At 50.4% G+C, this 21289-nt stretch overlaps 1 protein-coding gene across 1 annotated transcript in view; it reads left to right on the forward strand.

The window, feature by feature from the left end:
* WDR46 (WD repeat domain 46) overlaps positions 1–17473 on the forward strand; it is a 53702-nt gene extending 36229 nt beyond the window's left edge. Inside the window, exons 13-16 of the mRNA XM_078641613.1 lie at positions 9274–9368; positions 10473–10568; positions 15867–15980; positions 16938–17473. Of these exons, the coding sequence (XP_078497739.1) occupies positions 9274–9368; positions 10473–10568; positions 15867–15980; positions 16938–17051 (419 nt within the window). The 3' untranslated portion in view covers positions 17052–17473. The remainder of the gene's footprint in view (positions 1–9273; positions 9369–10472; positions 10569–15866; positions 15981–16937) is intronic.
* The last annotated feature ends 3816 nt before the right edge of the window (positions 17474–21289 follow it).

The following is a 21289-nucleotide window of genomic DNA, read 5'->3' on the forward strand; positions in this document are numbered from 1 at the left end:
ACCCTTTCATGGGAGTGACTGAAGAATGCAGGTTGCAGCTCTTCCTTCTCGTCTGGCTCAAGTCGCAGCCCCATATTCTCAACCCTTCCATTGCTGTGTCTTAATCTATGATACAACGCTCTAATACAACTTTGGTGGTGTGTAACGCTTTATAAAGCTCCTAAATTAAATGAATAAATGCTATGAGGCTGATTCATGCTTCCTTCCAGCATGCGGGAGGTTCAAGTCTAGTATTTATTTTATATGACCTTTGAGGCATAGTCATCATTTGCTTTCGTAAATGTCTCCCATCTTCTCAGCTCAGCCCCACGTCAGATCACCCAGTCTCGGTGCCTACATTTAGAGTAGCCCCTAAAAATTCCTACGGAATCACCTATAAATGTTCAAGAACTATCTAGAATTAAGGAAGTCCCCAAGACCTGACTTTTATCCCGAAAACCTAATTCTGTGACATTCAATTGTTTTACAGATAAAGGAAGTACTCACCTCCTTACCTAAGACAAGTCAAGGCCATTGAAAAAATGCGATGGGATGCCTGCGCCATTTTCCTTGTAATTATGGATTTGATCATGGTTTGCTCATATCCACCCTCTGCAGAAAATGTTCAAGATTTCAACAGAAAAACAAATTTTGTCGCGTAAACCGAACAAATGCTACAACAACAAAAACACTGCACAGGGTGCAACGCTGGTGGCAGTCATTTTGCATAGGTTTACTGCTCACTTTGCATAGGTTTGCTGCTCACCTTGCATAGGTTTGCTGCTCACCTTGCATAGGTTTACTGCTCACTTTGCATAGGTTTGCTGCTCACTTTGCATAGGTTTGCTGCTCACCTTGCATAGGTTTGCTGCTCACCTTGCATAGGTTTACTGCTCACTTTGCATAGGTTTGCTGCTCACCTTGCATAGGTTTGCTGCTCACCTTGCATAGGTTTACTGCTCACTTTGCATAGGTTTGCTGCTCACCTTGCATAGGTTTGCTGCTCACCTTTCATTTGTTGATTGCTGGATTCAGACATTAAACTAGTGCTAATGAGATGAAAGGTTTGCACAGATGGCGTTAACACGTCTAATTGCTGAACTGAGAAATGGCCTTTGTCATTTTAACTTCTTGCTGACATATATAATTTACCCAGGGTGTAAGCAATTATAGCTGCGTTGACATATAATGTTTTGTTTCACTTTTCATGTTACACCTCAGACACTGTTGTCAAAGCAGCAGTTAATTCAGGAGGCACTCTGCTCACAGAAATGTTCTGCACAATGTACATCTATTTTAAGGTGTGATCTCTTGAACCTTACTCTGCCTCCTAATATGAAACGTACACATTTCTGAATTCGCTTTCACAAGTATGGCTTAATGGAAATCGGTGTTTCTAGGGCGCCAAAGTGTACAGACAGAGTAAAAGTAACACTAACACCAAAGCATATATGGGCTATGCACAATAAAAGAGGCACACGTGTTACCAGAAGTGTGCACATGTAGCACACACTTAGCGCCTTGACACCTACAGGTATAGTGCGCTCAATATATACTATCTTATCTTATCTTATCTCATCTTATGTGGGCTTGTTTTCTGCTGAGCGCAAGTTGTAATGATTTACACAAACTATTTTACTCTGGTAGTTAGAAGTAACAGTGTTAAACTAGTATTCCTGCTATTCCATGTGAATTATCTTTTCCGTAGAATCTGATTAAAGTGTACACTTTTCTTTAATTTTTCTTTAACTTTGTATTTTGCTTAGTATTTGAATCCCTTTAGTAGCTATGGGTGTCAAAGTAACAAAATAGGGAGTAAAAGGTGCCACATTATTTGCCTTATGTGATCCAGTATAATCCTTGTGCTCTGTAATTTGTTTGTGTTCTTCCGCATAATTCCAGTGACTCTGGACAGACCCTGTATCCACCAGTCTTGGGGTACCTGTTATTTCCATCTACCTTTCCTTCTCTTCTTACCAATGGGTCAGCAAACTCTAGTTCGTGGCAGCTCAAAGGAACAATTTGCAGCCTTGGAAAAAACTATAATCTTAATATCTGTGGTACCTTTGAAACCTACTTAGATGGTGTACTCATATTCTGTCTTTATTCCCGCCCTCTGAACACTATCAGTAGTTGGTTACTTGACTCCAAGGATTTTATTTTGTGTGACTGGTGTTAAGTGCTGGAGGATAGATGGTGCCCCGTTGAGTACGCCCTGCTTGTGGTGATGGGGTGACTTAATTCTATGTAAGTGTAGGGCATCAGGGCAGAGTATATAGCTGTGTGAAACTGAAATTTGAAGTATACCGGAACCAGTGTTACCTAATATTAAATGTATTTATTTTCTTAAGTTATTGACAGTTTTTTAAGACCTGGGAGATTTAGTAGTGATGGTTATCTTTAATATTGTCTAGTTCCTCCGACTCAGTAACACAATCGCAGCCCAACCCATTGCCCTACGTAAAGTTGATTAACCCAATGTGGGATTAATACTCTGCCAGACAAGCAGCATGGACCTATGGGGGAAAGGAGTGCAAGAAATACACTGAGATGGACACATATTTTAATGTTTTCCGGCATCGCAAGAAGAATCCTGAAGAAACAAAAAAAATGGCATGAGCACAAGTCATCTAAACACCTGCTGAATGGATCATTATCCGCATCACAGGCGCCTAATATAGACAGAACTCAGTGGTTGGATGGCTCTGAATTTGGTAGAATGTTTTGATGGTTACGGGTCAAAAGACCCTATAGAAAGAGGGACCTAGGCAAGTGTGCAAAATGTTACTGGATGGAAGTTAGACATCAAATAAGAACTGGGGGTGAGATGAATCTCTCTTTCCTGAGATAGGTAATACTTGCTTTGAGTCTGAAGAAGATATCTAGGACCTAACAACACGTAAATCAGAAAAGCCATTCATTCAAAAGCATCAGTCTCTCAAATTTCTTTTAAATATTCCTCTTTAGTGTCTCTTGCCTGTGCTACACGTTGGGAAGAGTAAGTCCTCGTTGCCATCAGTAATGCTGAATGGCATTGCGCCCCACCTCCGGAAAGCAATCAACATCTCCTTCGAGACAGCAACCTTCCCGGAAAGCTGGAAGCACGGCAAGATCAGCGCCCTACTGAAGAAACCCTAGGCGGACCCCAAGGACCTCAAGAACTTCCGGCCCATCTCCCTGATCCCGTTCCCGGCAAAAGTAACAGAGAAGATTGTCAACAAACAGCTAACCCGCTACCTCGAAGACAACAACATCCTGGACCCTTCCCAATCCGGCTTCCGCAGCAACCACAACACCGAGACCGCCCTCATCGCTGCTACAGACGACATCAGGATCCTGATGGACAAAGGAGAAACAGCCGCCCTCATCCTCCTGGACCTATCAGCAGCCTTCGACACTGTCTGCCACCGCACACTACGAACACGCCTACACGACGCCGGGATCCAAGAGAAGGCCTTGGCCTGGACCACATCCTTCCTCTCCGGCAGAACCCAGAGCGTCCGCCTCCCACCCTTCCGCTAAAAAACCACCGAGATCATGTACGGCGTTCCACAGGGATCCTCCCTCAGCCCGACGCTATTCAATATCTACATGGCACCCCTCGCCCACGTGGCACGACAACATAACCTCAACATCATCTCCTACACCGACGACACCCAACTGATCATATCCCTCACCGAAGACCCCCACACCGCCAAAGCCAACCTCCACAGAGGAATGAAGGCCGTCCCCGACTGGATGAAGGACAGCAGACTGAAGCTGAATTCAGACAAGACGGAGGTCCTCATCCTCAGACCCACCCCCTCAGCCTGGGACGACTCCTGGTGGCCCACATCGCTAGGCACAGCCCCGGAACCCACCGACCACGCACGCAACCTGGGGTTCATCCTCGACTCCGCCCTCTCCATGACCAAGCAAGTCAACGCCGTCTCCGCTTCCTGCTTCAACACCCTCCGAATGCTCTGTAAGTTCTTCAAATGGATCCCTCCCGACACGAGAAAAACCGTCACCCAGGCCCTCATCACCAGCAGACTCGACTACGGGAACGCCCTCTACTCAGGAACAACAACCAAGCTCCTGAAACGACTACAACGAATCCAGAACGCCTCGGCACGACTGATCCTCAACATCCCCCGACGCAGTCACATCACACCCCACCTGAGAGGCCTACACTGGCTCCCCGTCAACAAGAGGATCCCCTTCAAACTCCTCATCCACGCACACAAAGCACTACACAACACAGGACCCACATAACTCAACGACCGACTCATCTTCCACACCCCCACCCGCAGCCTCCGCTCTGCCAACCTCGTCCTCACCACAGTTCCTCGTATCCGGAAAACCGCCGGCGGCGGCAGACCCTTCTCCTACCTCGCCACCAAGAGCTGGAACGCTCTCCCTACGAGACTACGACAGACCCAGGACCTGCCGTCCTTCAGAAGACTACTAAAGACCTGGCTCTTCGATCAGTAGCAGCCCCCCTCCCCCCTCCAGCGCCTTGAGACCCTCACGGGTATGTAGCGCGCTTTAGAAATGCAGTGATTGATTGATTGATTGATTGTTTAGCTGTGAGAGATTGTCTTGGTTTCTAAGGACTATTTACTCCTCAATTTTCTTTCACACATCGCATAGTATTTTCTTCTTCTTGAGGCTCTTGCTGAAGTACTTCCTTGAGACAGACTTCGATGGATAGGTGGAGCTTGAGCAGGGTGTCTGAGAGCCAGATCTATGGGCCAGCAAGCAAGATTGTAGGCTCCTACACATTTACAGATTGTTCATATAATCTGTGTGCAAACGGTTGAGAGCATTAGGAAGAGGTGCGCAAAATATTTCTTTTTTAAAACGTTCATCAAAATCAATAGGAAATGCTGCAAAGTCTTTTGTTTTACCTCTTATACGTGAAAATCTTGACGTTTGTGACGTTTCATGTCACACACTTGCTTATTTAAAATTAACAAAATGTCTGTGAACTGGGAGCCAGTTTAGTGAGGTGGTTTGTGATCTGAGTGTCGGTGGGGGGGAGGGAGTAATGGGGGGGGGAGTTGGAGCGCAAGTCTGGCTGCTGCATTGTAAAGCCCTGGAGATGTTTCGTGGGCTGTGTGGAGATGCCCACGTAGAGAGCTTTGTCGTTGTCTAGTTTGCTGGATATCAGGGCCAGGGTGTCTGTTCATCTGCTGTCCAGTAACAGCCACTCAAAATCCTTTTGAGGACTTTGAAGGTGCAGAATCAGGATGATACCACAACGTTAATTTAGTTGGTAATCAAGATTTGTTTGTCCATCACTGTGCTGAGGTTCCTGGAATCCTTGGCGAGGTTGGGTGCTTGTCCAAGTTTGGCTGCCTACCCGACTGGAGTCCGAACTGGAGTTCAATCTCTGGTATCCATACAGAGATTGAACAGGATGCACTGTGGAGTGTACCCTAGCCGTCTTCCCAGTCAGCTCGTAGAGCTTATCTGGCAAGCATTTCGAGCTGACCCGCGAGGCCCTAAGAATTCAGAAACTACCAGGTGTAAAAAGAAAGTGGACAAGGCGGGTTATCGAGGGAAAATCAAAAGAGACAGCATGGGTCAGTTGCTTCATACAACTCATGAACTTCTATGAAATAGCTAGATATGATAAATGGATCATGTAAATTATTTCTCAAATTGCCATGGCCAGTGTTCTATTCCAAGTATCATTAAGGCATGAGTATCTAATCCGTCTCTGAATGGAAAAAACTAGTACCGGAAGTGCAATTAAAGTACAAGGGGATCCGTCTTTTATTTGAGTGCCTTGTTGTGAAGGTGATGTGTCAACGCTGCTCACATATGTTTTACAGGACTTGTTGTGTTCTGACAGTGTGTTTGTTGCAGAGGTTTCGATATGATCTGTCTTTCAATTATGTGATATGTGAACTGGAAAGATAAACTTTCATTTACCTGGTAACATTTATCAATAAATATGCAGTACATACAGCTGCGTCTGAACAGCGCTTCGCTGCCTCTTATGAGGCGAAAAGCCCTTTCCATATTGCAATGTGTTGCTGAGGTCTTTTGGTGCTGTATGTGCAGCTCGAAGGTGTGTGTCGATTACTGCGTTGAAACACTGCATGAAGCAGAGCGATGTATAAGGGGTATAGTCACATTTGCATATACCAACCATAAGATTCCCAGATTTACGTCTTCTGGTAACTGATACAATAGCGTGACTGGATCCATCCAGGATTGGCACCGATGCAGCCCGGGTGTAACCAACACCAAAGGAGGTGTATGTGATCCATACAGAATCGACCCTGGCACAACCCAAAGTTAACCAATGTACACCACAGAAATAATGAAATCTACCCAGACTCTGCCAGGTGAAAAACACACAAGTGTTTTATACTTAAACATATGCAACTGGCTTGAGACGTAAATAATCTGCCATTCCCTTTAAAATCGTAAATGTTTCCCCGGCACAATGATAAGTGCCAAGAGTTGATAGCGAGGCAGATGGGTTTGGATGTTTACCTCCCATCTTCGGGTGGAGGGAGTCACATCTGCCAATGGCTAGGGCTGCAAGGCCATCCATCCAAGCACCATTATTCCAGATGCCATCCTTTGAATAGTAGAGTCGCTTGGTGAGGCAGATTGGGCTTCAATGAGGACCAGTGCAGCGGGAAGAGGTTAATAATTTTAAAGGATCAACTCAGCGGTATAGAGACATCTACTTTCACTTCAGGCAGAGTCCATATTGTTGGGATACAAGGTCAAGATTCAATAGTCCTGAAGAAGTCCCTGATATGAGGAACGAAAAAATTAAACTGATCCCGGATTCCTTTGAAGCTCTGTCTCTGGATCGGGAGGGTGTTGAGGTCCCCCATCTAGCGGCCTGCTCCAGCCCCAGGGCCTCCCTGAGGGAGTTCCCAGATGTTACCTTAGAGCAATCACTGATGTTGGCCCAGCAAAGGTCTTATCTTCACTACCAGATGTGATTAATCCTTGTGTGAATACTATTCTGAACACGGCTCTACGGGAGGGGCTGATGCCACATAGGTGGAAACATGGAAACATCCTTCCATTATTGAAGAAACCTTCGGCAGATCCTGAGGTAGCATGTAATTACAGACCGATCTCGTTTTTGCCTTTCTTTTCGAAGGGTCTGGAAAAATTTGTCTTAACAAACTTTGTGGAGACCAATGGTTTACTGCACCCTAGCCAGTTGGGCTTTCGAGCCAATTTTTGTACTGAGACGGCTTTATTGGAAGTTGCAGAAACTATTGAAGCTGCATTGGATAGCGGAGGCAGTGCCGTTGTGGTGCTGCTGGACCTCTCTGCAGCTTTCGACACCGTGCTCCATCCGAGACTTCTGGAAAGACTCCGTGATGGCGGTATTGGAGGCACGGTGTTGAGTTCGTTTGCATCCTTTTTGGCTAACCGCTCTCAAACCATCTGGGCTCCTCCCTTCTCGGCGGTTGTTCCTCCTCTGAATCTGGGGGTGCCTCAGGGCTCTATTTTGAGCCCAACGCTTTTTAATTTGTACATGGCCCCCCTGGCCCCTCTCGTTGAGAGCTTTGGTGCCAAAATAGTGTTATACGCTGATGACACTCAGCTGTTGTTTACCTGCGAGAAGGGAGCTGAGTTTGATGGCAACTTAATTAACACCTGTCTTTCCAAAGTCTTCTCTTGGCTAAGTCACAATCATTTAAAAGGCAACCCAGAGAAGTCCGAGATGATCTTTTTTGGGCCTCAGCCACCGGATATCTCGCATGAATGGTGGCCACAGGATATGTCTCCCCCTCTGTCGGGCGTTTCTACAGTGAAAAACCTGGGAGTCAAGATGGATTCCACCCGAAATTTCCTCCCATTGCTCTCGATCCCATACAGGAAGACAGTGGTTCAGGCGTTGATAATCTCCAGATTGGACTATGTTAACTCCTTGTATCTCGACCTGCCTGAATATCTTTTGAGCCGACTACAAGTGATCCAGAACTCAGCAGCCAGGGCCATTTTCCTGTTAGGTTCTAGAACTCCGACCACCCAGCATCTGTCTTCCCTTCATTGCCTTCCAGTCCGGAAGAGAGTTCAGTTTAAAGCATTGGTTTTGGTTTTCAAAGCCTTCCAAAAGATCGCAGCTCCTTATCTCCCTCAGCGCTCCCTAAGATCTTCATCTCAACTTTTGATCACTACTCCTAGGGTGTTTCGGGCCCGGATCGGGGGTAGATCTTTTCACGCAGCTGCCTCACGGTTGTGGAACAGTCTCCCTTTCGCGATCAGACAGTCCTGACCTTCTTACCTTTAGGAAAAGGCTTAAAACCTGGGTTTTCCAGTTGTGAGTTGTTGGCAGTGTTCTGGTTGTGTTTGTTACTTAACATTTGGATGTTTTTTAGTGCCGGGACACTCCAGAGAGTAGCCGCACACTCTATAAATATGCGCTAACATAACATGTTGGCTGTACCCTACCCTGTGATTAAGTGAAAATTAAAGGGCTGCGTGGGTTGTGTGTTTTTATTTAAACTAAGGAGATGAAATCAATTGAGGCATATGTACTTAAGTGCACAAATAACTGCTTGATAGACAATGGTATATGAGCACAGTCGCAGCATAGCATAAGCAGAAATTAGTAATTACCATTCTTGTGTTTACTCTTTTTCTTTCTGTAAGATATTACTCAATATATTACATCTGAAAATTCTGTGAATAAACTTAATATAAATATTTTTACCTAGTTCTAATGCGAGATTTTTGGTCCTACGGCTTATATTATTTGTTGCATAATTCAGTTTTGCTGTTGATATTTGCTAGAAAAAAATTGTCAAAAAAATCGATAAGAATTATTAAAATACTTTGCACATCAGGTGATCAGCAGTGAATTCACTCTGGAAATTTACTGTTTAGACGTGTGACGGACTGTTTTTTAGTAGAACAATATGTTACTTTTAGGGACATACATCCTTTGAACCTTCACTCAAGCATGGCTTTATATGTTTCATGCACATATAAAATCTTTGTGATTTAAGGTCCCTGACTTAGTGAGCCTGGAGCCACATGTCCTGAGTGTGGCTCCAGTCTCATGTACCCCCTCATGGACTAATGCAGGACACTCCTTACCTGCAAAGGACCCCCGTGTGCGCGTTTATAGGCGTTAGTCCTTTTGTATACCCCTTGTTTCCGCTAACGTGGATTAGTAAGTTACTCCCTATGATTGTACGTTGCACCCACTTGTGATCAGCGTGGAGCCACCATTCATCGCTGCGTGTGCCCTCATCGTATTGCTCTGCTGCAGACCGGTTGCTTCCCTCGCCTCATACACTGCTCTCCTCTCTTGTGTTGCAGGCGCCGGGGAGGCCAACTTCGACGCCATGGAGAGCAATCCCTTCCAGAGCAAGAAGCAGCGCCAGGAGTGGGAGGTCAAGGCTCTGCTGGAGAAGGTGAGTGGTCAGACGGCTCCTTCAGGGAGGCGGGAAAGTGCCTTCGCTTATGGGATCATATAAACAGACCTGGAAGCCAGCGGGTCCTGCTGCACAGGGAGTGCTTGTGGGCCTGGAATCAAAGCACTCATTGCTGTGTGGCAACTACTGTGCTATGCTCTAGGCATGCTTGATCTCAAGGCAGGCACCACATCTTGTCTGGAACAGGGTGGCAGTGTAGTGCAATAGGTGGGGCTTAGTCTGGAGTGGGGAAACTTTTCATTGAGCAGGGTCGACTTATGCATGGCAGGATTCCTTGTTGTTGTGGTTTGGGTGCTATGCACAAGGCAGTGGCTAGTCTGTGAAAAGTTGCACACTGTCAGGCTGTCCTGCACCATGCAGACTCAGTGTATGGGAGAGGGCACACCATGTGATTGTAGAGGGCGTGTAGTCAACAATTTGTGCATGGAGGTGAGTGTGCCACCTCGGCCTATGACCCACTTAGCAGCTGTTATGTTTAGTAGAGGACTGCCCCTCTTCTCTGGAGACCTGATGCCCCAAGCAGAGTTTACTGTATGGATGTGTACGCCACTAAGTGTAGTAGTTAATCTGAGCACCAGAGCACAATATGTTAGGGTAGCGATTGGAGTATAGTGCGAGGAGTATCGTCGTAATGGTAATGGCACCATGCCTTGGTCATGGTGGGAGGAGGGTATGTTGCAGGATTTAACCAGTGGCAGAAGCGTAGCATCTTGTAATGGTGACTGGAGTAGGACACAAAATAAGAGTTGGGCTAAGAAGCGAACGCTGTGTCCTTTGTGGTGACCGGATACAGCGGATGAGGCAAGAGTTATCCAGAGGTAATGGTGGTGCGCTTTTCCTCTTCATTGGCATTGTAGTGTCATTGAACTGGGACCTGATAAGTCGGTGGGGGATTGAACACACATTAGTGGGTGGTGATACCGTGGTTTGCTCCAGGCGGGGATTAGGTTCTGGAGCGAGGTGCACCAAGCCACGGAGGCAGTGTGGGCAAGTTGTAAGAGTCCTGCCATGGTCTAGGGTGGGGAGCGTACCCTGTCGGACGAGTTCCTTCTTCTCACGCTCTTCTTTCCTCATCATTCATAGGTGCAGCCAGAGCTCATCACACTGGACCCTCTGAAGCTCGGCGAGGTGGACTTCCTGACCATGGAGCAGAAGCACCAGGAGAAAGTGGAACGGCTGGTGAGTGCGGTACAAAGGACGTTCTGGGAGACCGGGACCACTCGGGCAGTGCTGGTGGTCTTCACGTGAACCATGACCATTTCCTCTCCAAATTGTCGATTTGTGATGGCATATTGGCCTGTAGAGTGAATACTTAAGGGCATGGGGGGAGAGTTAGATGTTTGCACTGGTTGTCACTGTAACCTCATAAGTACTCTCGCATCCTGCTCTCCACCCTCGCAGACTGCTCGGGCACCCTAGCACCGGCGACAATGGACCTCACTCTTACACCTGATGTGGCTTTAAACCCTCAAAGAGGGCACCCTCATCCTAGAGATACACAGTCCTCATCATGCCCGGCCTCTGTCTATATCCCTTATGCAGCATCCTTTGCTCCTGATAGTCCTGTTGCCAATTTGAGAACTCTTCTGTCCTGTTCACCTTTCATTCTGTCCGTTAATGCTGCTTTTCTTGGCCTCAACCACCACATTATTGAGCACTGGGATAGTCTGTCTCAGAGTTGAGCTGTGCTGGGCCAGTAATAGACCCACCCGATATTTATTTATTTTATTTTTCAATATTTGTATAGCATGAACTTGACCCGAAGGTATCGGAGCGCTATTCAGGGTTTGCACAGAATATTTACACAGAAAACATATGGGCAGAAAATAATGGGCATACAAGGCAAAAGCATACAATAGTAGGCATTCAGATAAAATGCACATTAGAGGGTGTCGTGGATGGACGAAAACGTTTGGAGGTACCAATGGTGGGTTATTACAGAGGTAGGAGGAATAGATGCAGTTATTTCCAGAGGTGGTGAAGTTCCAGCTGCAGGATGGTGTTGAAGTGTTATCAAGAGAGTCGATTATTTTAGGTAGGATAGTTAAGGTACTTGTTGAGAAGTAATTTGTTTTTTTCTGAAATGTAAGAATGATTAGTAGTCACGTAGATCCTGTGGAAGAGCATTCCAAATTCCATGCGCATTCCCAGAAGAACGAAGGTTAGAATGATTTTTCTTGTTTCATAAATTTGGGCGGAATCAGGAGTAAAGTGTTAAGAACTTCGCAAAGGCCTCTTGATTTTGATAGCTTGTTTGAAAGGTAGGTAGGCTTTTGGGTTATGCAGGCTGTTTTGAATATACTTCTCTCTCAGATTGGTAGCCAGTTGAGTTTCTTAAGTGTGGGTGTGATGTGATCATAGCAGCTCTCCCAGGAGAGGAGGCTGACTGCTGCGTTGAGTGTAGATTTCATCGGGATAAAGTGGCTTTTCGGGGTACTAGCGATTATTGCATTGCCGTGCTCCGGCTTAGAGAGGAATAAGAATTGCACTACAGTCTTTAGGTCTTCCAAGGGGATGAAGGGTTTGATTGTTTTTTTTTTTTAGGTGTTTCAGTGAGTAGAAGGCACTTTTTTATGTGGCATAGATATGCCTTTCATGGTTAGGCATTTGGTCTAGTGTGATCCCAAGATATTTAACAGAGTTGGCGATAGATAATTTACAGTTTAAAGCAGTTATGTAACACCCCTGGGGTTGATATGGAATTTACCTTTGCAACTTTACCTGAATTACAAACTTAGGATCCCTACTCCCCTATGGATGTTTGATCTGCCCTCCTTACCTAAAATATGGCTGCTTGCCCTTGTGGAAGTAGTGCAGGCAGTGCCCACATTTCCTCTCACAAAGACATCCTGATATTAAATCTGGCGGCTCTGGACTCCTAGAAGCTGTTGGCCTGGTGAGTAAAGGGCTTGGGGGAGATTGGTGGTGCTGATATTTCTTGTGAGTTTCCACCTGGACAAAGCCAAAAGTAAGAGTTGCTTGTCTGACTAGGAGAAGGTTTATTACCCCAATTTTGGATATGTTGAGGAGGTAGAACTGGGCTGCTTCATATTGGAAGTGAAGAATGACTGTTTCAATGGTTTTTCCTCCTTACCTTTTCCATGTAAACTACTCCACACCTTTCCCTTCCCTTCACGTTCCATGTGTCCTGCCTCGCTTGTCAAGGCTGCACAGGTCTCTTCTGGAAGGACAATGAGTCCTTAATGTACAGCTGGGCCCTCCACAGCTGATCCGTTCTCTGGAGCAGTGTCAGAGATCCATGTGGGTCCCTTGTCCCTGTCACTACTCTTGAGCGAGTCTTCGCGAGAGGCAGTCCAAATATACTGAAGAAAACGTGGAAAGAGTTTAAAGTTTCTGGGGTAAAAGAAGGTAACATTTGCGGGAGATAGAAACCTTTGGAAATGATGATGACTTCAATTAATGTTTGTCTAATGTAATGCTGTAATTAATGAAAAGAGCACTCGCTGAGCCCTTTTTTAATTTTCCTGGAATATGTAGATTCTTGCTCCTCGCACTCTTCGCGTCAGCCCCCTAATGTGGGTCCTGATGTCAAGGTCTCTGCGTCTTTTCCTGTGTCCCGTGAACACATCTCCACATCCTTTGTGTCCTGATGCCCCCTCCTCAATTGCTTTTATGTGTACCTAAAAACACTCATCAGAGTGCTGCATTCACGGAGTATCTTGGGCCAGAGGACTACATTGCATAGACTTTCAGTGCGGGTCCAAACTCCTCATCCCAGTCAGCAGCTCAGCCAAGCTGTTACTACAAAGAGTGTTCTCATTGTGAATTAACAGCTGCCATTAGGCCTTGCTTCATTCACCCACTGACAAATCCTCCATTTCTGATGCCTTTGAACTTGTTCTATCTGCCTGAAAATTCAGGCAGAGATAGACTAACTGGAAGTCATTTCCAAATATCAGCAAGTGGCATAACAATGTGAAGCATATCCTGAATCTTAGATAACTAGTAATCATGAGCTGTTTGAAAAAATACCCATGCCACTGATTTGGAAGGTCCCTAATATTGACCCTAAAGATTCAGGAGAACATTTTGCACCAAGCTTCAGATGGGTACTGGCTGCCCGGACCCAAGTGGCTTCCTGAAGCAAACACCGGATATACATCGAACTGATCCATCTCTTCCCATTAAGGCTCGCTGTCCACTGTCATGGTGCACACCGCCAGCCTGCCTTGTGCTGGTGGATCCTGGAATAACTTCTGGGTGGAGCCCTGAAAGACTCTTTCCGGATCTCCGGTCTTCCTGCTAGCGCTGTGAAGCCCAGTGCAGTGATCTTCAAGCCCATGGGCTTGAATCTGGGGAACGCTGAATGTTGCTCATCAACCTCTCTGGGATGAGAGCACTTTGTGTTCCTGATTTACCTGGAGAGTTCTGCCGTCCTTGGAGTGTCTCTCAGAGTATCTTAGCTGTGTGGTGTCACACAGACTGCGTGCTCTGCTCCTGTCCATATTAGGTTGGGTGCCTTTGACCGACTGATGGAAACAGCCAGGAGTTGCTTTTATTCTTTTGCACAAGGGCTTGGATGAGATGTTATTACATAAAAGGCTGTATGTATCACAGTAGGTGCTAAGGTTGCTTTCTGACATGACAAAGATGGAGTTTTGCTAACCCAGTGTTTACAGACTTTACACGAAAACAGTTGCTTGAATCAGGTAAAGGAAAGTGTAGTTGGCGGGTGAATTCATGTGCTTTGCAATAAATGCTTCTGGTCTAAAATTCTTATGATCTTATTTAGTTTTGCAAATTTAAATGAGACTAGGAGTTTCTGAGTAATAACGCGGAAGGGTGTGATCTTGACTGACGCTTGCAATCCATATGGCTGGCCTCAATAGACGACGAATACTGGGGGGAGGGGGCATCAACTACTCCAAACACCCTTGATGAATCTTGGGTTGAGAAGGATTGAATGCCCTGGTAAGACTTGTGTCTTCTTTAGCTGCCTTTTTACCCCTCAAACGGTAGCTTGACTGTGCTGGTACTGAGTCTTGGACATTCTCCATCCATGATCCAACTCGAGCACCCAGGACTCCCATTCTAGCAGAAAGGACTAATTCTCCTCTCTTCTATGGCCCAACTTTACAGCTTGGTTCTTTAAAAGAGTGATTTTCTGGCCATGCTGGTCTCTTGAGCAGGTCTTAAGACCAGGTGTGCCAACAGGAAAAGCTGAGTGTTGTTTGACAGTTAATGGATAGGATTCTGCTATCAGACTTTGGAGCAGAACATCCAGACATTTGTGTCAACATTTGACAGGCGTGTCTTACACGAGAGACACAGGGCTTCTGGTAGGTTCCAGGGAAAACTCCATCATCCCTATTGTGGCCTCGATGAACAGGATTTGCTAAATGAGTTTTTATCACAATATTGCAGTATCTTCGCCTCAGTGCGATTTGATTTTGCCGTTCATCATGCACCTACCTTTGACCACTGACAACCAAGATATAAACGTCCTCATTTGGTGGACTGTACTCCTCGTTGACATTACTTCTCTCAGGAGGGTCAGTGAGCATCGGGCTGGTCAGCCAAAGGACCACCTCATTCATTTGACAAGTGACACAACGTTATGCACTTTGCCTGTTCCCATAATATGACGTAAATCAAACATCAATCCTGAACTGCTCCTACTTCCTCTTCAACCTTGGTCTTGTACAAACCTTCCCGATAAGACATTGTTGACATGGTGGGGCTCTGAAGTTTCACCTGGAGAGGACTCATCCTCCCATAGACTTATGAAACTTTTCTTTGCACCAAGAATGCAGCCAAAGAATACAAACCGGTCCATTGGCTTATGTAAATCACTGAAAACCTATGTGGTTCCTATTTCATCTGCCTTCACGCGCATTTTATCTGAGCCAAGGTGGCCGTCTCATCTTTCTAGATGCTTACAATCGTTTTGGAGATGTGTAGTGCACCCACATGGTCTGCCGCAGGTATTAGTGCTATGAGGCTGCTCCTAGGTGAGAAATATATTCAATCAGTAATTCAGAGCCTTCACACACGCCTGTTTCTTGGCCCTGCACATGCTTGCTTCCAGATCGTTCAAACGTCATTCTCTGAAATCTAGAGGTGTCCCAGTTGTCGTGCTCTGAAATCTGTTGCTGCTATGTTTGAAAAAGGAATATAGCGGTGAAGGAGCAAAGTAAGATGACTTTTGTGGTGATCCTAGTCTTGTGATCTCTCTACACCTCTGGCGGGGTGGACATGAGGAAGGTGGGGGGTTGTGCGCAAAGCGATGTGTCTCCGGGCTCCTTTAAAACAACATCATATTTTTAAAGAACACGTTCCAAGCCTGCATACTTAATCCTCGCCCATTGTGAAGGGATGATAATCTACTAAGAGTGCAGGGACGTCCGTGACGCAGGTGTTTGTCCGTTATACACCCCTACTGTCTGTTTCTCACCCACACCTGTCCCCACACCCTGTCGCTTTTACAATTGTAATGCCCCTTTTTCTTCCGAGCAGGGGTACGATCCACTAGCCAAAGAGAAGTTTGAACCGAAGCACAAGACGAAGGGAAGGAGCTCAACGGGCAACCTGCTGAAAAGGAAGAAGAAAGTGGCACACGAGGAACTGCGGGTAAGTGTGGGCATGGAGGGGCACCCCACGAGGGCATCTTCTGGACCAGGTAGGAATTTGATGGGTAACCTGTTGAGACGGAAGAAGAGCAGCGGGAGAATCTCAGGGTGGGGGGGAAGCACACCAAGACAGGTGCACACTAGACCAGGTGAGCCCCTGGAAACAAGCTGCACCCAACTGAAGGACCCCAATCAGGACGACCCTGGTCCCGGTAGCTGGCGGGCTGCTTCAGGGGGGACCTGGCCTGGCAGTTCTGGCTGGACTTTTCTGTTAGAGCAGGGTCAAGGCTGATTTGCTTATGCCCCTAACTGAGGTGCCATGGTGGGCAAAATAAAGATGGATTGGGAGGCTACCCGAGCTATTGCCAGTGGTTAAACTTATTGCAAGCGTTGCTCCCACCGCCCTTTGTATGTCCAGGGGGTTCAGGCACACCTTTTGGGAGCCCAGCTGGTCAGCGGGGCTCCGGGACCAGCGGGGCTCCCGGACCAGCGGGGCTCCCAGACGTTGCGGACCAGCTGGGCTCCCAGACGTTGCGGACCAGCTGGGCTCCCAGACGGTGCAGACCAGCGGGGCTCCCAGACGGTGCAGACCAGCGGGGCTCCCAGACGGTGCGGACCAGCTGGGCTCCCAAAAGGTGGGCCTTCCACATGCTGGAGGAGGTATGTCTGGGGTGTCTAGAGTGGACGTAGCAGGGAGGGGAACTCAATGGACAAATAATCTGACTTGCAAGGAGTGGACGGGAACCCACTGGATATGGTTTCTGGGGTGGACTGGGAATAACAGACGGCTGGGATATATTAGAGGCGGGTCGAGGGCACAAACCCAGGCACACCAGGGACTTGCATACTCTGGACAAGTTGCACCTGAGTCGGAGTCTACCATCTGCTCAGACATGTAGCTGGCACTACTTCGACCTATGTCATTGGTGTTGTAACCGTCTTGCCTCTGTATTCCCAGGTGCTGATTCGGAACTCTGTGCAAGAGAAGGAGGAGCAGGAAGCACAGCGGAAGCAGAGTGAAAAGACGGCGATAGCTGTCAAGAAGTCCACCCTGGATAGGTTCATCAAGTAACCTGCTGAAGGAGCGATCCATGCCCCTTAGAAGGGGTGCCCAAAGTGATGACATTGAAGAGATCAGTGGGAACTCTGCCCTTGCTGCCGGATGGACTCGGAGAGCCGGCCGTGCACAGACTCTACTGTGGCAGTAAGATCTCACTTTGTACCTGGAGCCGGCTGCCATTGGTGGTGTCTGTCCTGCTCATTCCACACCTGATGGACAGTGCCCCCTGACCCAGCAAGAGCCTGTCTTCTCCACTGGGCAGAGCGAGAGCTGGACAGGGTCTTGGCCAGGCTCGTTGAGGGACGAATGACCACAACTAAAGGTCCTGGAGGTGGCCCAAGGGTTACAGACGCAGCTCCAGATGTCATTTCAGACATGTACTGTTTTATAATGGTGGCCTTTTTGTATTAAAAATGTGAGGACTGTAAGACTAATTCCTGAGATCTTCTGGCGTTGGCTCCAAAGCTGTCCACCCAACTTACTTTTTGCCTGACCCCTTCTGTGCAGTCACTTCACCTGAACCTTTGCTGGGTTCACTTTTCAATAGAGACCATTGATGTCCTGTTCCTAATGACCGTATTACGATTATAGCCTAACTAAAGACCTGCTGTCGCCATGCTCTCTGCCTGTAGTTAGGACTCCAGGCAGCTCCAGTTCTTGGCCAGCCTCATTGTTCATGTTGTCTGTGTCTGAAATCCACCACCACCTCTGTGACAATGAAGGCCAGGGCTTATCCTTGGGGAGCCTGGGGGAGGAGGGAGGGTTAAGGAAGAAAGAACATCTGGATCGGTGATGGTTTGGATGCCGGAGAATATGGAGCATGTGTGGGTTGGATTTTGTTTTGGGGTGTGTGGATGGGGATTTGATGTGGGTTTGTTTGGTGGATGTGGTGAGCAGTGATTGAGTAGGCATGCTTTATAGATTGACTAGTTTGGGTGTTGCAGTTAGATCATGGGTGTGTTTGGTCTTCTTGTGTGCTTGCTGATAGAGCTTCAGTTGTCTGACCATAGTATATATGGTGGTATGGGAATCGTCTGGGTGTGCTACAAAAACTGCAGGCTCCGGGAATGTGTATATTAGAACATTGACCAACGGGGCTCCCAGACAGTGTCGACCGACGGGGCTCCCAGACAGTGTCGACCAACGGTGCTCCCAGACAGTGTCGACCAACGGGGCTCCCAGACAGCGTCGACCAACGGGGCTCCCAGACAGCGTCGACCAACGGGGTTCCCAGACAGTGTCGACCAACGGGGCTCCCAGACAGTGTCGACCAACGGGGCTCCCAGACAGCGTCGACCAACGGGGCTCCCAGACAGCGTCGACCAACGGGGCTCCCAGACAGCGTCGACCAACGGGGCTCCCAGACAGCGTCGACCAACGGGGCTCCCAGACAGCGTCGACCAACGGGGCTCCCAGACAGCGTCGACCAACGGGGCTCCCAGACAGCGTCGACCAACGGGGCTCCCAGACAGCGTCGACCAATGGGGCTCCCAGACAGCGTCGACCAGCATGGATCCTATACTACGTCGACCAGCGTAGCGCCCAGACGGCGTCCAGCCAGCGTAGCTCCCAGACGGCGTCCGACCAGCGTAGCTCCCAGACGGCATCGACCAGCATAGCTCCCAGACGGCGTCGACCAACGGGGCTCCCAGACAGTGTCGACCAACGGGGCTCCCAGACAGTGTCGACCAACGGGGCTCCCAGACAGTGTCGACCAACGGGGCTCCCAGACAATGTCGACCAACGGGGCTCCCAGACAGTGTCGACCAACGGGGCTCCCAGACAGTGTCGACCAACGGGGCTCCCAGACAGTGTCGACCAACGGGGCTCCCAGACAGTGTCGACCAACGGGGCTCCCAGACAGTGTCGACCAACGGGGCTCCCAGACAGTGTCGACCAACGGGGCTCCCAGACAGCGTCGACCAACGGGGCTCCCAGACAGCGTCGACCAACGGGGCTCCCAGACAGCGTCGACCAACGGGGCTCCCAGACAGCGTCGACCAACGGGGCTCCCAGACAGCGCCGACCAGCATGGATCCTATACTACGTCGACCAGCGTAGCGCCCAGACGGCGTCCAGCCAGCGTAGCTCCCAGACGGCGTCCGACCAGCGTAGCTCCCAGACGGCATCGACCAGCATAGCTCCCAGACGGCGTCGACCAGCGGGGCACCCAGAATATTAAGAACAGCTGGCCTCCCAGAGTATTAAGAACAGCGGGCCTCCCAGAGTATTAAGAACAGCGGGCCTCCCAGAGTATTAAAGATTATTAAGAACAGCGGGCCTCCCAGAGTATTAAGAACAGCGGGCCTCCCAGAGTATTAAGAACAGCGGGCCTCCCAGAGTATTAAGAACAGCGGGCCTCCCAGAGTATTAAGAACAGCGGGCCTCCCAGAGTATTAAGAACAGCGGGCCTCCCAGTGTATTAAGAACAGCTGGGATCCCAGAAAGTGTAGAACAGCTGGGGTCCCAGGAAGTGTAGAACAGCGGGGCTCCCAGACGGTGCGGACCAACGGGGCTCCCAGACGGTGCGGACCAACGGGGCTCCCAGACGGTGCGGACCAACGGGGCTCCCAGACGGTGCGGACCAACGGGGCTCCCAGGCGCTGCGGACCAACGGGGCTCCCAGACGGTGCGGACCAACGGGGCTCCCAGACGGTGCGGACCAACGGGGCTCCCAGACGGTGCGGACCAACGGGGCTCCCAGACGGTGCGGACCAGCGGGGCTCCCAGACGGTGCGGACCAGCGTGGCTCCCAGACGGTGCGGACCAGCGTGGCTCCCAGACGGTGAGGACCAGCGGGGCTCCCAGACGGTGAGGACCAGCGGGGCTCCCGGACCAGTGGGGCTCCCAGACGGTGAGGACCAGCGGGGCTCCCGGACCAGTGGGGCTCCCAGACGGTGAGGACCAGTGGGGCTCCCAGACGGTGCGGACCAGCTGGGCTCCCAGACGGTGCGGACCAGCTGGGCTCCCGGACGGTGCGGACCAGCGGGGCTCCCGGACCAGTGGGGCTCCCAGACGGTGAGGACCAGCGGGGCTCCCGGACCAGTGGGGCTCCCAGACGGTGAGGACCAGTGGGGCTCCCAGACGGTGCGGACCAGCTGGGCTCCCAGACGGTGCGGACCAGCTGGGCTCCCGGACGGTGCGGACCAGCGGGGCTCCCGGACGGTGCGGACCAGCGGGGCTCCCGGACGGTGCGGACCAGCTGGGCTCCCGGACGGTGCGGACCAGCTGGGCTCCCGGACGGTGCGGACCAGCGGGGCTCCCGGACGGTGCGGACCAGCGGGGCTCCCGGACGGTGCGGACCAGCGGGGCTCCCGGACGGTGCGGACCAGCGGGGCTCCCGGACGGTGCGGACCAGCGGGGCTCCCGGACGGTGCGGACCAGCGGGGCTCCCAGACGGTGCGGACCAGCGGGGCTCCCAGACGGTGCGGACCAGCGGGGTTCCCGGACCAGCGGGGCTCCCGGACCAGCGGGGCTCCCGGACCAGCGGGGCTCCCAGACGGTGCGGACCAGCTGGGCTCCCAGACGTTGCGGACCAGCTGGGCTCCCAGACGGTGCGGACCAGCGGGGCTCCCGGACCAGCGGGGCTCCCAGACGGTGCAGACCAGCGGGGCTCCCAGACGGTGCAGACCAGCGGGGCTCCCAGACGGTGCGGACCAGCTGGGCTCCCAGACGGTGCGGACCAGCGGGGCTCCCGGACCAGCGGGGCTCCCGGACGGTGCGGAACAACGGGGCTCCCAGACGGTGCGGACCAGCGGGGCTCCCAGACGGTGCGGACCAGCGGGGCTCCCAGACGGTGCGGACCAGCGGGGCTCCCAGACGGTGCGGACCAGCGGGGCTCCCAGACGGTGCAGACCAGCGGGGCTCCCAGACGGTGCGGACCAGCTGGGCTCCCAGACGGTGCGGACCAGCGGGGCTCCCGGACCAGCGGGGCTCCCGGACGGTGCGGAACAACGGGGCTCCCAGACGGTGCGGACCAGCGGGGCTCCCAGACGGTGCGGACCAGCGGGGCTCCCAGACGGTGCGGACCAGCGGGGCTCCCAGACGGTGCGGACCAGCGGGGCTCCCAGACGGTGCGGACCAGCGGGGCTCCCAGACGGTGCGGACCAGCGGGGCTCCCAGACGGTGCGGACCAGCGGGGCTCCCAGACGGTGCGGACCAGCGGGGCTCCCAGACGGTGCGGACCAGCGGGGCTCCCAGACGGTGCGGACCAGCGGGGCTCCCAGACGGTGCGGACCAGGGGGGCTCCC

This window comes from Lissotriton helveticus, chromosome 5_1, assembly GCF_964261635.1.
Source record: "Lissotriton helveticus chromosome 5_1, aLisHel1.1, whole genome shotgun sequence".
NCBI classification, from domain to species: domain Eukaryota; kingdom Metazoa; phylum Chordata; class Amphibia; order Caudata; family Salamandridae; genus Lissotriton; species Lissotriton helveticus.